This window comes from Geotrypetes seraphini, chromosome 10 (genome assembly GCF_902459505.1).
Source record: "Geotrypetes seraphini chromosome 10, aGeoSer1.1, whole genome shotgun sequence".
In the NCBI taxonomy this organism is placed as follows: domain Eukaryota; kingdom Metazoa; phylum Chordata; class Amphibia; order Gymnophiona; family Dermophiidae; genus Geotrypetes; species Geotrypetes seraphini.
The window spans coordinates 100,868,725-100,883,110 of record NC_047093.1 but is presented as its reverse complement, the minus strand read 5'-3'; the positions used below and the strand labels follow the sequence as shown (position 1 = coordinate 100,883,110).

Genomic DNA, 14,386 nt, shown 5'->3' with positions numbered 1-14,386 from the left:
CTAGTTTGTTCAGTGTCGATTCGCTGAGAGACCGCCAGGTGTTTATGAATTCACTAGGGATGCTGGAATCTATTGCTGGATCCACTGCGCTCCAGAATGTGTTGGGTTCGATTTTCTGCCTGGTCATAAAGCTTGTTTTGGGAGGAGTGGGTTTATTTTTGTTATGCTCCCAGTTGATGGTGAAGTTGTATTTATAGTGGTCCGACCATAGGGTGGGTTGCCAGGTGCCGTTGGTGATTTGTATGTTTTGTGAGTTGAGGTTTGGGGATGAGTATGCTGCTATATCGAGTTGATGACCTTTTTCGTGTGTTGGTTCCGGGTTGAGGATCTGGTACGATAGGGTACTGAGGTATGATATAATATCTACTACTTGTTTGGAGGTGTGGTCTTCTAGATGGAGGTTTAAATCACCAAGGATCAGATTATTTGTAGAGGAAAGAGAGTTCTGGAGGATGAACTCTTCTAGGTCATGTTTAGTGATGTTCCATTTTCCTGGGGTGATGTAGCATAGAAGGCAATTTAGATTTCCTGTAAGTTTACCTCTTATTAGCTTATGCTACTCTTGCTTCTAACTGGGTAGGCCTAATTTCAAATGGTAAAGTCCACCTGTGGCTATAACCTTGATTCCTGTGCCAAACCACTGAGATTAGAGGTTGCCATCCGGCTTCAGGTTTGTCTAACAAGATTGACCCATTTCTGTTTTTTTCCCATTACACGTTGAGACTTGAAGACTTGCTTCCCTTTGGGAAATACAATTGGAAAATTAAAACTACAAACCTCTGCATGCTGTGGGATTAATCCTGGGCTGGATCAATCTTGTGAAAATCTGGGATGAGTTGGTAAACCTCATCCCTGTGCTCAGTACTATTCAACCCTCTCCTGAAGGAACACCTTGCCACTATGAATACGAGATAAGTCTTCAATGTATGCCAATCTTTCTCATATATTGTTTATTCATCTGATTACTTAGCTGTACTTCCAGGAGAGGGTTCAGAAGCACTGCTTTGATAGTGGTTCTCAACCCAATCCAGGGGAAATGCCCATCCAGTCAGTGTTTCAGGATATCTACAATGAATATGCATTTTGAATTTGCATGAACTCTCTCATGAATATTCATTCTGGGTATCCTGAAAACTTGACTGGCTGAGTGTGTACCCTGGACTAGGTTGAGAAACACCTGCTCTAAAACATCCAGTCTGAGGGCTAGATTCCCAAAAATCCGCATTAAAAACCGATGGGCCACTGTCACAGCAATTATTATAGCAATTTTTTAAAGGCGAGTCATTCTCTTATGCAAATGAGGTTGGCGGAGAGTAGTGAAGATTTGCTAAATCTGCATGTGCCCATCGCTGTTGATAGCGATGGGCACATGTGCAGAATAAATTTTAAAAAAACCCTAAAACAAAACCAAATCAAGCTGCCAAAGTCAAGCAACCCCCCACCCGACACCCCCCTCCCTGGCAGGTGGAGAGATGCCCACTCCCTCCTTACACCAAGCAATGCACCTCCTGACACCCCCCTCCAAAAGTGGTATAATTTGGCTGCAAATGTAGCATAATAAGGTTAGAGAATCACTCGGCGATTATAGAGAATCGCTCGTAGTGATCATTTTAATTTTAATGACCTCGTTGTACTACATTTGCATGGCTGTATTGGAGACTGCTAGAAAACTCTTACAAGACCTCAGTAAGCTATTTTGATAATCCGCTGCTAAAATATTTGCACGCCAAGCCGGTTGGAACCAGTTTAGCGAGCATGTTAAAGGCAGATTTTAGTTTTGAGAATCTGCCGCTGAGAGATGACATTACAGAACAGCCAAAAAGAACCAAAACAATACCAATACTGGAAAAGAATCCACTTCTACTTCCTTTTACATTTTTATTTTTCTCCCCCTGTTACCACTCCGGACGTGTTTTTGCACTTCATTTTTACCAGCTCATTTATTTATTTATAGATATAAAGGTATGATGATGTACGGGGCAGGATTCATTTAGACTTCGGTCTAAGTGCTTGTCACTTCATGAACTCCTGCCTGGGGCTGTTGGTTATTGCGAGGGATGAATTAGGCCCGTACTGATTATTGCCTTTTGCTTTTTTATTAAATTAGTTCCTTATTTAAGGATCTAACTGGTGGTGCATGTTCCACGTCGTTGTTGGTCCGGGTCAGGAGAATAATATACTGTAGTACCAATTTTTGTGACGTGGATTACAGAACAGCTACATGATCATACTATGCCTGTTGTACATAGGCTCAAACATAGTGGGAGGAAACTCATGTTTTTGTATGCTTCCTGTATTCCTGGAAATCCTGGCTAAAGCCATGAATTGAGGATATTTGATTCATGTTCTAAGCACACCAGGATGACTCCAGGGATTTAATTCACTCCCTGGTATAAGGACTGTGTTTGTGGATGCCTGATTTCTAGTGAAACAATGTTATACTAAAGTAAAAAGGATTGCATCTGTATGAGATGCTCAGCCAGAAATGAACACAGAATCATTGAAAATCAGACAGGTCTATGAAACTTTTATTTCTACTTTCTGGTACACACTCATATTCTTTCAATAAACTGTAGGGTATCTGCATTGGTATCATACTTCATAAGAGTTTCTGAATGTAATGTCCCGAATAAACTTTCTGGCATTTTGCGCAAAGCTCAAAAGCTGTTCAGTAACTTTTTGGGCCTTGAGGGGATGGCAGAGTTCAGTTTGACACAGCCAAAAATTCTTCATCTGCTGCAGAAAGAAAAGAGACAGGAGTCATTTACTGCAGATCAGGGGCAGTACAGTAAAATGGGAGTGATTGTGAACATTCATGTGCACCAATTGGCCCATCCAGTCCATTACATTTCCCTTAGAACCAGCAAATGGCTGGGAATTGCAATTTGAATTAATAAGCACAGTAACCAACAAAACAATTCAGCTATCAAAGACAATTTTAGATTTAGTTAAAGGTTACATACGTTTTTATATAAGACTAGTCTTTAAGCCCGTTATATTAACGGGTGCTAGAATAGATTTGTGTGTCTGTCTTTCTTTCTTTCTGTCTCTTTCTTTCTCTCTCCTTGGCCGCTGTATGTCTGTCTGTCTTTGTTTTGGTTTCTGTCTCTTTTAATCTGTTTCTGTAGCCCCCTGTCCTTCTGTGTGTGCCGCAAAAAACGCACCGGACATATATGCGTCGCCGGTTCACCCTATTTAAAGCCTTATCTTTTATGCTTTGAGGGGGTGTTGGGAGGAATCCCCCCCACTACAGCTAGAAGTCCTAGCGCTCCTGTTGAGTGTGTGAGTGGGGGAACCCCCCACTACACTGAAAACTCCTAAATAGGGAAAAACGGGAGTTTACCGTGTATTGTGGGGGTTCCCTCCCAACTACGGGAGCACCATCACTTCTACCTGTAGTCGGGGGGTTTCCCACCCAAATCGCTAGAAAAGCTGAAACCAATCTTTCACCAATGCTGTGGGGTTTCCCACCCACACACACCCTCAGAGCATAAAAGATAAGGCTTTAAATAGGGTGAACCAGCGTCACGTATATGTCCAAAATAATGAATGCCGACCTTGACGTGGTGGCAATATCCGAAACTTGGTTCACAGACTCATGGGTGGGATATGGCTATACCGGGATACAACTTATTTTGTCAGGACAGAGAGGGAAAGTCAGGGGGATGGGTGGCACTATACATTAAAGAAGACATCAAAACTACCAGAATCACAGATGTCAAGTACACCGGGGAATCCCTCTGGGTGAACCTGGCCAGAGGCAGGGAAAAATGCCTGTATCTTGGTGTAGTATATAGACCTCCAAGACAACTGGAAGACAAAGACTCCGAACTAATTGAAGACATAGAGAATATCACTCTATGGGGAGACGCTGTTCTGCTAGGGGACTTCAACATGCCTGACGCAGATTGGAACTCATACTCAGCAACAACCAGCGGCAGCAGGAGACTGTTAACATCCATAAAGGGAGCACGACTCAAACAAATGGTATTGGAACCCACTAGGGCCCAGGCGATCCTGGACCTGGTACTCACCAACGGGGATAGTGTCTCGAAGGTCTCGGTAGGAGATATGCTAGCCTCCAGCGACCACAACATGGTGTGGTTCTACCTCAGGTAAGGTTTCCCTAGATCAAACACAAAAACAAAAGTATTCAACTTCCGAGGCACTGACTTCGAACGCATGGGAGAATTCGTCCACCGGACACTGCAGAACCAAGCTACGACCGATGATGTGGAAGCTATGTGGTCATCACTGAAATCTACCATACATGAAGCGACAAGCCTCTACATTAAATCAGTACACAAATGGTGGAGAAACAACAAACCCCGCAGAAATCTCGCACCTCGTCAAGGAGAAGAAAAAAGCATTTATTTCCTACAAACGAACGGAGACTAGGGAAGCTAAACTAGAACATAGGGCGAGGTCTGCAGCGGTCAAAACGGCAGTCAGGGAGGCCAAACTTCAAGTGGAAGAGACTCTGGCAAAGAATATGAAGAAAGGGGACAAATCCTTCTTCAGGTATATTAGTGATAGGAAAAAGAACACAGACAGGATAGTACGCCTTAGAAAACCAGATGGGAACTGCACAGAATCAGATTCCGATAAAGCAGAACTACTGAATGAATACTTCTGCTTGGTCTTCACCTGCGAGGCACCGGGGCACAGTCCGCAGTTGCAGGCAAGGCCCAGCATGGAAGACCCGTTTCAAAATTTCGAGTTCACACCTGGCAACGTCTACTACGAACTGGCAAGACTCAAGGTGAACAAAGCCATGGGACCGGACAATCTACACCCCAGGGTGCTTAGTGAGCTGCTTGATGTCCTGGCAGAACCGCTATCAGGACTCTTCAATCTCTCCCTAAGTTCGGGGAGAGTCCCCATAGACTGGAAAACAGCTAACGTCGTTCCACTGCACAAAAAGGGTTGCAGGGCAGAGGCTGCAAACTACAGACTGGTGAGTCTCACATCAATAGTATGCAAACTCATGGAAACACTAATCAAATGTAAATTAGATGCAATCTTGGATGAGGAGAATCTACGGGATCCCAGTCAACACAGATTGACCAAGGGTAGGTCCTGCCAATCCAATCTCATCAGCTTCTTTGTCTGGGTAACAAAACAGCTAGACTTGGGAGAATCCGTGGACGTCGTATACCTAGACTTCAGCAAAGCTTTCGATAGTGTCCCGCATCGCAGGCTGTTGAGCAAGATGAAATCAATGGGGCTGGGAGAAACACTAACTACATGGGTCAATGACTGGCTGAGTGGCAGACTTCAGAGGGTGGTAGTTAACAGTACCCTCTCTAAAACATCGGAGGTGACCAGTGGAGTACCGCAGGGCTCAATCTTGGGCCCGCTCCTTTTCAACATATTCATAGGGGACCTAACTCAGGGGCTTCAAGGTAAGATAACGTTATTCGCTGATGACGCCAAACTATGCAATATAGTGAGAGACGGCAATTCAGCCGATAGTATGAAACAGGACCTATATTTGTTGGAGCTTTGGTCCTCGACCTGGCAGCTGGGCTTCAATGCTAAGAAATGCAAGATCATGCATCTCGGCAGCAGAAATCCGTGCAGAACTTACACCTTGAATGGTGAGACCTTAGCTAGAACTTCAACAGAACGAGACTTGGGAGTGATCATCAGCGCAGACATGAAAACTGCTGATCATGTGGAGAAGGCTTCATCTAAGGCAAGACAGTTGTTAGGTTGCATTCGCAGGAGTTTCGTCAGCCGGAAGCCTGAAGTTATAATGCCATTATACAGAAACATGGTGAGACCTCATTTGGAATACTGTGTGCAATTCTGGAGGCCACACTACAGAAAAGATGTGCTGAGAGTAGAATCGGTGCAACGGATGGCCACCAGGATGGTCTCGGGGTTCAAGGATCTATCATACGAGGAAAGGCTGAAAAATTTGCGGATGTACTCACTCAAGGAATGTAGGGAGAGAGGAGACATGATCGAGACGTTTAAGTATATTACCGACCCTATCGAGATGGAAGAAGAGATTCTCTTTCTCAAAAGGACCCTCGGCCACAAGAGGGCATCCGCTCAAACTCAGGGGCGGGAAATTTCATGGTGACACCAGGAAATATTTCTTCACCGAGAGAGTGGTTGATCCTTGGAACGAGCTCCCAGTGGAGGTGATCGAGGCAAACAGCATGCAAGAATTTAAGAGCAAATGGGATGCCCATGTGGGATCCCTTAGAAGGTTAAGCCAAGGGAACCTGTCACCAGGAGTGGGATCCCTAGGATAGTAGACTTGGGGGTGGGTCAGTAGAGTGGGCAGATCTGATGGGCTATGGCCCTTATCTGCCGTCATCTTCTATGTTTCTATGTTTCATGCTTGTCGGAACGGCTTTGTCCACTGCACTTTTAATGGTGTACCGGCAGCGGGGGTCATCCGCAGGTGGGAGCCATATCAATTGTGATCCTGCCATGATTACTGGTGTTCTGGGAACAAGATCTCATGTTGCAAGCCACTGGAGGCTCATTTGGCACTGGCTGGAGGTGGCAGGAAAGACCCCAGCTCTGCCTGTGGCTACATCTTGAGGGCATCCGTGCATATGTGTGATATTATCACGTATGTGCATGCTCGGATGCACTCCACATGCAACCCCGAGCTCAGGCAGAGCTGGAGCCTTTCCTACCACCTCCAGCCAGCACCATATAAGCCTCCAGCAGCTTGCAACAGGAGTTCCTGCCCCTTGACCACCAGAACCCATGGTAGGACCGCGATTGAAGTGATTCCCACTGTCTCCAGGTACCCATCCTGCAAGGGGGGAAGGAGAGGAGACTATGCAGCTGTTTGTGTGAGTGGCAGGGCTGGAGTAGGAGTGTCCTCTTTTTTATTTTCAGAAATATTGTAACCCTAATATAACCTCCTTGTGTCCGCATCCTGTTAGATTTCCTTCTTACTGTATTGAATTCACTGATAACCTTGAGATTCTTTAAGTTGAAAATGCTTAGATCTTTCTTACCATTTTACAATATGTCTTTCTACTTGAAATTCAGCTAATGATTTTGTTAATGTCAGTGTGAGTTTTGATACTTGCAAGTTCTATAGTACATTTATAGTAACACAGTGCATTGCAAGTTCTACAGTATAATTCTTGAAATGTCACAATGTCTCTATCACTAGTGCAATCCCTGATACTTCTTCATATTGACTATTACAATGCTCTTTATTCAGGCATTATAGAGAATTACTCTGGTGGCTATACTAATAACCGGAATTAATCCATAAACTTCATATCATAAACATCCGGTTAAATATAATATTCACCCATTCATAAATGAATATACATAAGGAAATACTTTGATACTCGATCCTCAGAGGGTTGATCTCCCGTTGGTTCAGGTGAACAGAGCTCACCGAACCCAATCTTCATAGGATCTCATGGGATCAAAATATAACGTTTTTTAATAGATATATCTATAAAAAAACGTTATATTTTGATCCCATGAGATCCTATGAAGATTGGGTTCGGTGAGCTCTGTTCACCTGAACCAACGGGAGATCAACCCTCTGAGGATCGAGTATCAAAGTATTTCCTTATGTATATTCATTTATGAATGGGTGAATATTATATTTAACCGGATGTTTATGATATGAACTTTATTCAGGCATTAGCATTACATCTCTTAAAATGCTTGTTAATACAAAATACTGATGCCAGACATGGAAAGATTAGGTTCTTACCTTCGCTAATCTTTCTTGTAAATCCACACTCTATTCCTGAACAAATGGGTAGTCAATCCCATTTCATGAAATCTCTTGTAGGAAGCCTCATTAGCATAACTCTTTGCTCCTTCTCTTACCTCTAGACTACCCTCCAACTTCCACTGTGCGACAAAGTTGATCTGCCCTTATGGACTGCACCTAATAGCATGAACAGGTGATTGGACAAATGAAACTCATTTGTGACCTCCATGTTCCTCAGCAAAAGCCTGCACACATCCAGCAATTTCAAAACCCTGTCATGTTTGCTTGAACTCAAGGGTGTAAAGGCTGGTTGATGTGGAAACTAGAGACCACCTTCAGAAGAAAGGAGAGGACAGTGCACATGATCACACTCAATTCCATATCCAAAGAATAGAATCTCTGCAGGACAAAGCTTGAAGTTTGGAAACTCCAGAGGCCAACGTAATGGCCACCAAGAATACCGTCTTGATAGTGAGAGCATCAGAGAAGCTCAGTCTAACAGCTCATAGGGTAGAGCTGCAAGCGACCTGAGAATCAAATTAAGATTCCAAGGTAGAAACAGCTGATGCAGTAAAGGGTGGAGCAGACCTCGGTGGGCCTTGATCCTTCACAGAAGATGCCTTATCATGGGCCATGGAGGAAAGACCATGGCATCCAATCCTTTGCTTCCTGGTTTGCAACGGTGGCAGGAGAAGTGAATTGCCTTCCTGTTGTTTGCCAACACCATCAGGTTGAACATCGGATGACCTCACTATGAGACAGAGACTATTCCCTTGGATCCCGAGTTTGGTGGCTGAGATAATCCGCTTGCACATTGTTTACTCAGGTCTACCGAATCCCCTACAAATATAATATAATCACTTTTTTAGTTATGTCCTCTGGACTTCCTTTTTTCTTGCACAGTTTTTTAGTTCATTATATTGCACGGAGATCACTTCGCTCATCAAACCAACATCTTTGCGTGTTCCTTCTTTTAGGCAGTTATTTCTTGATATACACAGAAATTCTTCATTCTCAGTTATGGCACCTACTCTTTGGAACTCACTTTCCATTTATCTCTGTGAAGAAAAATCGTTCCCTACATTCAAAGCTCAACTGAAGGCATTCTGCTTCTCTCAAGCATTTTACTCATAGTTTGTTTGTTTTTTAAACTTCAAATAATTTTTACTTTTTCTTTTTTAAGTAGGTTTATATTATGGCGTCCCCTTTTTTTCCCCCATTCCCTAATTTAATCTAACCTTATTGTTTTTTCCTTTAAATGTAATGGAGTTTGTTTTTGTATTGTTTTACCTCCCCAATTTATATTCATTGTAAACCGCTTAGATTTTAACTTTGGTTTTATATTTGTGGTATATTAAATAAATTGAACTTGAACTTGCACCTCCGAGATCTGTAGAAAATTATTTTCCACTGTGACATTTCCGCTCCCCGAGACGGTCATGTCCGAGGGAAACCCCAGCCTAAAACCTGTGCCCGAGACCAGGGAGTGATCGAGAATGAACAGGCAGGGGATACCGAAAGCAGAACTGCCTATCCTGAGCCATCTGAACCTGATCAGGAGCCAGAATACAAGTTAGCTCTACGGCCCAGTAAAAACCCCAGCTACACTAAGAGGTTTAATCAGGCTCCCAGTGGTATTCTGCCCAGCAACCTGGGGGGGGGGGAGCCCAAGAGCACGAAAACTAGGCACACAGACACCTAGTACAGGGTGTGGCCCAAAGACTCTTAAGCAGCTCTCCAAGGCAGTAAGAGAGGCTGCACACGAGGACCTGGCAGAGAAGGCTCTCCGGGTCAGGCAAAGGCCAGACCTCGCTCAGGAACCCATGGAGGGTGAGGATTCCTTTGCTCAGGAGCCAGCAGAGCAGCTGGGTATGCCAGAAAATATGGACACGGATGAATGGACAATGCCTGAAGCTGACATCGAGGAAGCCATGGATGTGAGCTTGGCAGCTTCTCACTAAGTACTGCAGGTACGGAGGTGTATAATAATATAGTGTTGAAGATTGATAGAAACTATTTTTGTTTGGTGTGTAAAGCCAAGCTCAGAGCAGTGCTGCACCAGCTTGATTACGTTGCTGCACTCCAGCTGTGCAAAAGCCCAGAGAAACTGAAGAAAGTTTTCTGGCTTGTGAAGCAGTTTCCCTGTTAGCTATCTCAGTTCCAAGGACTTACAGAATTGGGGTAGGTGCCCCGAAGATCTGAGGGTTGGGATTCAGAGGGAGCTTGTTAAAGCTGAGTAATAAAAAGGGGAACCAGCAATTCTGTGGCCCAACAGTGGGAAGGACTGAAACTGATTATTGCTGGAATAACAAGAGCCTGCAGTAAGGCTTTATTTTTTTTTTCTTTTCATGATTGAAGTTTGCTTTACCATGTGAAATGTGAGTGCCTGGTGAAGAAACCGGATTTTAGGATTAAAAGTCCAGGACTCAAAGTATTCTTGAGGACTTCTTTTTGGGACTAGTGTTGTGTGCTCTTACTGAGACTGTGGTTCAGGGCAGGGTGAAGCCCTAGAACCTTGACTGTGAACTTACCTAACCTAAACACTGCTGTTCTTTCATTGAACTGTTTGAAATATAAAAATCTGTTTTTTTTTCTTTGGAGAAAAAGGAAGCTTATGCACTAGTGCTTCTTTATATGATTTTTGATTTTCTAATCCTTGGGTTTTGGAGACAAATTAAACTTTGGACATTGTTTTTGATTTGACTTGGCTCGCTGTGCTTTATTGTTGCAAAGCCCAAAGTATTGGGACACCAGTGAGGTCTTCCACATTGGGAGCCACGCCAGGGTCGTGCTGCCGCCTGTCGGTGGTCCTCCGCAAGCTTTCAGGGACCCCGGCAGGTGACACCACCCAGCAAAAGAGAAACTCCGACTCCCACTGTAGGGAATGCTGCCGTGCCATTGTTCAAGAAAACTCAGACTGCTTTGCCCTGGAGTACCTGCTCAAAGTGCAGGAGAGCTAGTTGGATTGTTTGAAGCTCCAAGTGATTGATCAACCACTCCCTCTTGGAAGGAGAACACCATCCCTTGGCTGAACTGTCCGCTCAAAAAGCCCCCCCAGCCATAAAGGCTGGTGTCCATAATCAAAATCACCCAGGTGGAGAATCCCCCTGGAGAGAGCACGAGGATGCAACTACAAGACTACGACAAACTTTCATTGTCCAAGGGAGTTTCAATATAGTGGATCCCTTTGTGGACTCGACTGGGAGATAAGATCATCCTGAAGCACATGGTGTCTCACCCAGGGGGACCATGTTGATCGTTGTGACCATCGACCGCAGAACTTGCAAATATTGCCAGGCTGTTGGGGTGGGAATGTTCAGAAAGGTACAAATCAACTGGAGAAGCTTCTCCTTGTGTGGTTGTGGAAGGAACACCCGGTTCGCTCCCATGGTGAATCTGACTCCCAGATATTCCAGGTCCTGCGTCAGAATGAAATGACTCTTCTGAAAGTTGATCACCCAGTCTAAGTTCTGTAACAGCTGGATCCCTAGGTGAACTGCTTGGTGACCACCTGACTCTGATAAGCCAATCATCCAGATATAAATGAACCTGAAGGGCAAGCCTGCAAACTGGAAGTGCTACTGTAAGATGTGGAACCTCAATAATCCTCTGTACGCCAGAAAAATGGGAATATGGAAGTAGGCCTCTGTCAAAGCCAGAGAAGCCAGAAATTCCCCCGGCACAACCAAGGTAATCACTGACCTCACTGTTTCCAAGCAGAATTGAGGGATTTGGGGGGCTGCACTGACCACGTTGAGATCCTGAATTGGTCTATAGCAGGGCTGCCCAATTTCAGTCCTCGAGATCTACTGGCAGGCCAGGTTTTCAGGATATCCACAATGAATATGCATGAGAGAGATTTGCCTGTACTGCCTTCATTGTGGATATCATGAAAACCTGACCTGCCAGTAGATCTCAAGGACCGGAATTGGGCAGCCCTGGTCTATAGTCTTCAGAGCCTCTCTTTGGCACGATGATGTAAATTGAGTATCTGCCAAACCCCCGAGTCAGATTATGGGACGTGCTCTATGGCTTCTATATCTTTGGACAGTGGCTCTTACCTTTGCCTCCTTTTCTGGTTTCCCCACTGGGGAGTCCAGGAAAAGGTACATTAGGAGATGATAACATTTAAGTTTGTACCCCTCTCGTAGAATGTCCAGCACCCAGCAATCTATGGGGATGCCTACTTACTCATCTAGGAATGCCGAGGGCCTCCCACCAATTCACGGATGGTCGGCCAAAGACCTGGCATCAGAATTGTTTCTTTGGGGTGGAAGCAGAGCAGGCTGTTGAAGATTGCAGGTTCTGAGCTCCACTGAATCTCTGTCTCATGTACTGATAAGATCTCTGCCCTGAGGGACCCCCGCAATATTGATGATATCGTTTGGAGGAAGGAAAATTAGAATATCTCAATCCTTTAGATGACTGAGGCCTGCTGTTCAATAAGGACTTAGATTTACAGTCCTGCACACTAGCCATAATAGATTAATGTATACTTCTCTATCTGGAAATTGTTTTCTATACTCTGAAAATGTATTTGAAAATCTTGCTTTTTTTGTAACCTTTTTAAATGCAAACCTGAATTTTCTGCTAATTGTCTAATTGCCTTCCCCTGTCTCCTCAGATTGTGACTGGATTTTACTCTAAGTTTGGTTCAACACTTACCTGTGACCAGTGTTCTTCCTAGCTAGGCTCCACCCTGCAGCCCTCATTCCAGCATTTAAAAGGTCAATATACCCTGATTTCAGTCTTTTTTCTCTGTGGGGAATATCTCTTACCTCAATAGATTAATCTACACTGGTAATTGTTATCTACTCACCAACATAAAGTGACTTTCAAAGATAGTTTTTCACACACAACTCTTCTGCTGCCTAGGTCCTCTAACCCTGATCCTCATCCCACTCACATTAAATGTATACTAAGCATGAATCTCAACCTTCCTGCTTTTCCTGACTAAGGAAATTTTCACTAATTGAGTTTCCTACCAACTCAAAATAATCTTTTCATCACATCCATCTTCCCTACAAAAGAGACCTTATATTCCACCTACATACTCTTTCCAGCACTGCCCAGGGTGACCCCTAACCAGCCCTTACCAACGTCTCCTCAAGCGTCATTTCTAATTGATGTCACTTGTGGCACCCACTCATATACAATTACAGCAATTAACCAGACATACAGACTATAGGGAACTAACATCTGAACATAATCCAGCTCAGAAACAGTTACAGTATTTAACCAAACTTACTTGCTATAAGGCAGTAATCTCCGTATGTGGGTTCATTCAAATATATCTGCAACATCCACCAAATCTTCTACAGTGAAATAACCCAGATGAATTAGTATCTCATACTAATTCTCTGCCTACTGATCAGCACTAGATGAACTGAAGCATACTCCATCCCTCCAGACAGCAGATATATATCCCCTCAGAACACACAGCCCCATCATGGAGTAACTGTGCTGACCACATGCAATCACACCGCTGGTTGGATCACACAGACACCAAAAACCATACTACAATCGCATCACTAAACCAAACCCAGGCAATCTAATAAAAATCCCAACCACTTACACTAATGAAGGAGTACTTGCCTCAATCCCATGTGGATATATTAACGTGAGATCAGTAGTCAACGAGACTGAAACTATAAAAGATCTGCTTGATGAATTACAACCCAGTTTTCTGTTCCTAACCGAAACATGGATACCAATGCAAGCCAACCCCAGATTACAACTTCTATGCCCACTAAACTACAAAATCATCCACCTATCAAGATTTGGTTGCAGGGGTGGTAGCTTGGCGATACTGCACAAATCATCTTTTCACATCAAAATCATGGAATCTATAACTCTTACCTCACTAGAACTACTAACGGTAGAAATAAACAGTGATTCTTACCAAAGCCCCATTTGCTGCATACAATTTTACATTCCTTCAATTCAATTCAATTCAAGCATTTCGAAAAGATATCAAAACCATACTATTCAAAAAACACATACCAACAACATAATCTCCCCTCATCTCCTATCCCCTCCGCACCTTCCCTGCAATTCCTACCCTCAGGCAACATCTTATAAAGTCACTATGACGATACGTCAATATATACCCGGAAACATTGAAACCACCAAATATCTCAAAATAACCGATACCTCCACCTATAAACAGAATCTAGCTCTCTGTAATGTAAAGTTATGATATGTAAAATAACGTAATGTAAAGTTATGTAAGTACAGTAAGGTAATGTAAAGTTATGTACGAAAAGTCATGTAAAGTAAGGTATGCAAAATTTGTAAAGTAATGTAAAGTATTGTATTGTCATCGCCTGGAAATGACCAGCCATCTTCTAATGTAATCCGCTTAGAACCGCAAGGTACAAGCGGAATAGAAATCACTAATGTAATGTAATGTAAAGTGGCTAGAATCTGAACCATTGTACAATATGAGTCCACTTTCATTATAGGAGACCTCAACCTCCACCTAGACTCAACCTCAGATCTCAGCCCTGAGATTCATTCACTTCTTAAATGAGCTAGACCTCAAACCCCTATTTTAACAACCCACACATGAAAAAGGCCACCAGTTAGATCTATTTGCCTCTTCAACAAAAAGCACAAGCTACTTAGAATTTAATTCCTTATCCAAAGTACCACCTACTCCTAAAATTCACT

At 43.6% G+C, this 14,386-nt stretch overlaps 1 protein-coding gene across 6 annotated transcripts in view; it reads right to left on the bottom strand.

The window, feature by feature from the left end:
- Positions 1-2,497: 2,497 nt before the first annotated feature.
- Positions 2,498-14,386, bottom strand: part of PTGDS (prostaglandin D2 synthase) — a 148,195-nt gene continuing 136,306 nt past the window's right edge. For 5 of the 6 annotated variants that reach the window (XM_033961560.1, XM_033961562.1, XM_033961565.1 and 2 more), the window contains exon 10: positions 2,498-2,736. In XM_033961560.1, coding sequence (XP_033817451.1) covers positions 2,705-2,736 — 32 coding nt within the window. In that variant the 3' untranslated portion in view covers positions 2,498-2,704. The remainder of the gene's footprint in view (positions 2,737-14,386) is intronic. The other variant, XM_033961561.1, reaches the window with a different exon arrangement.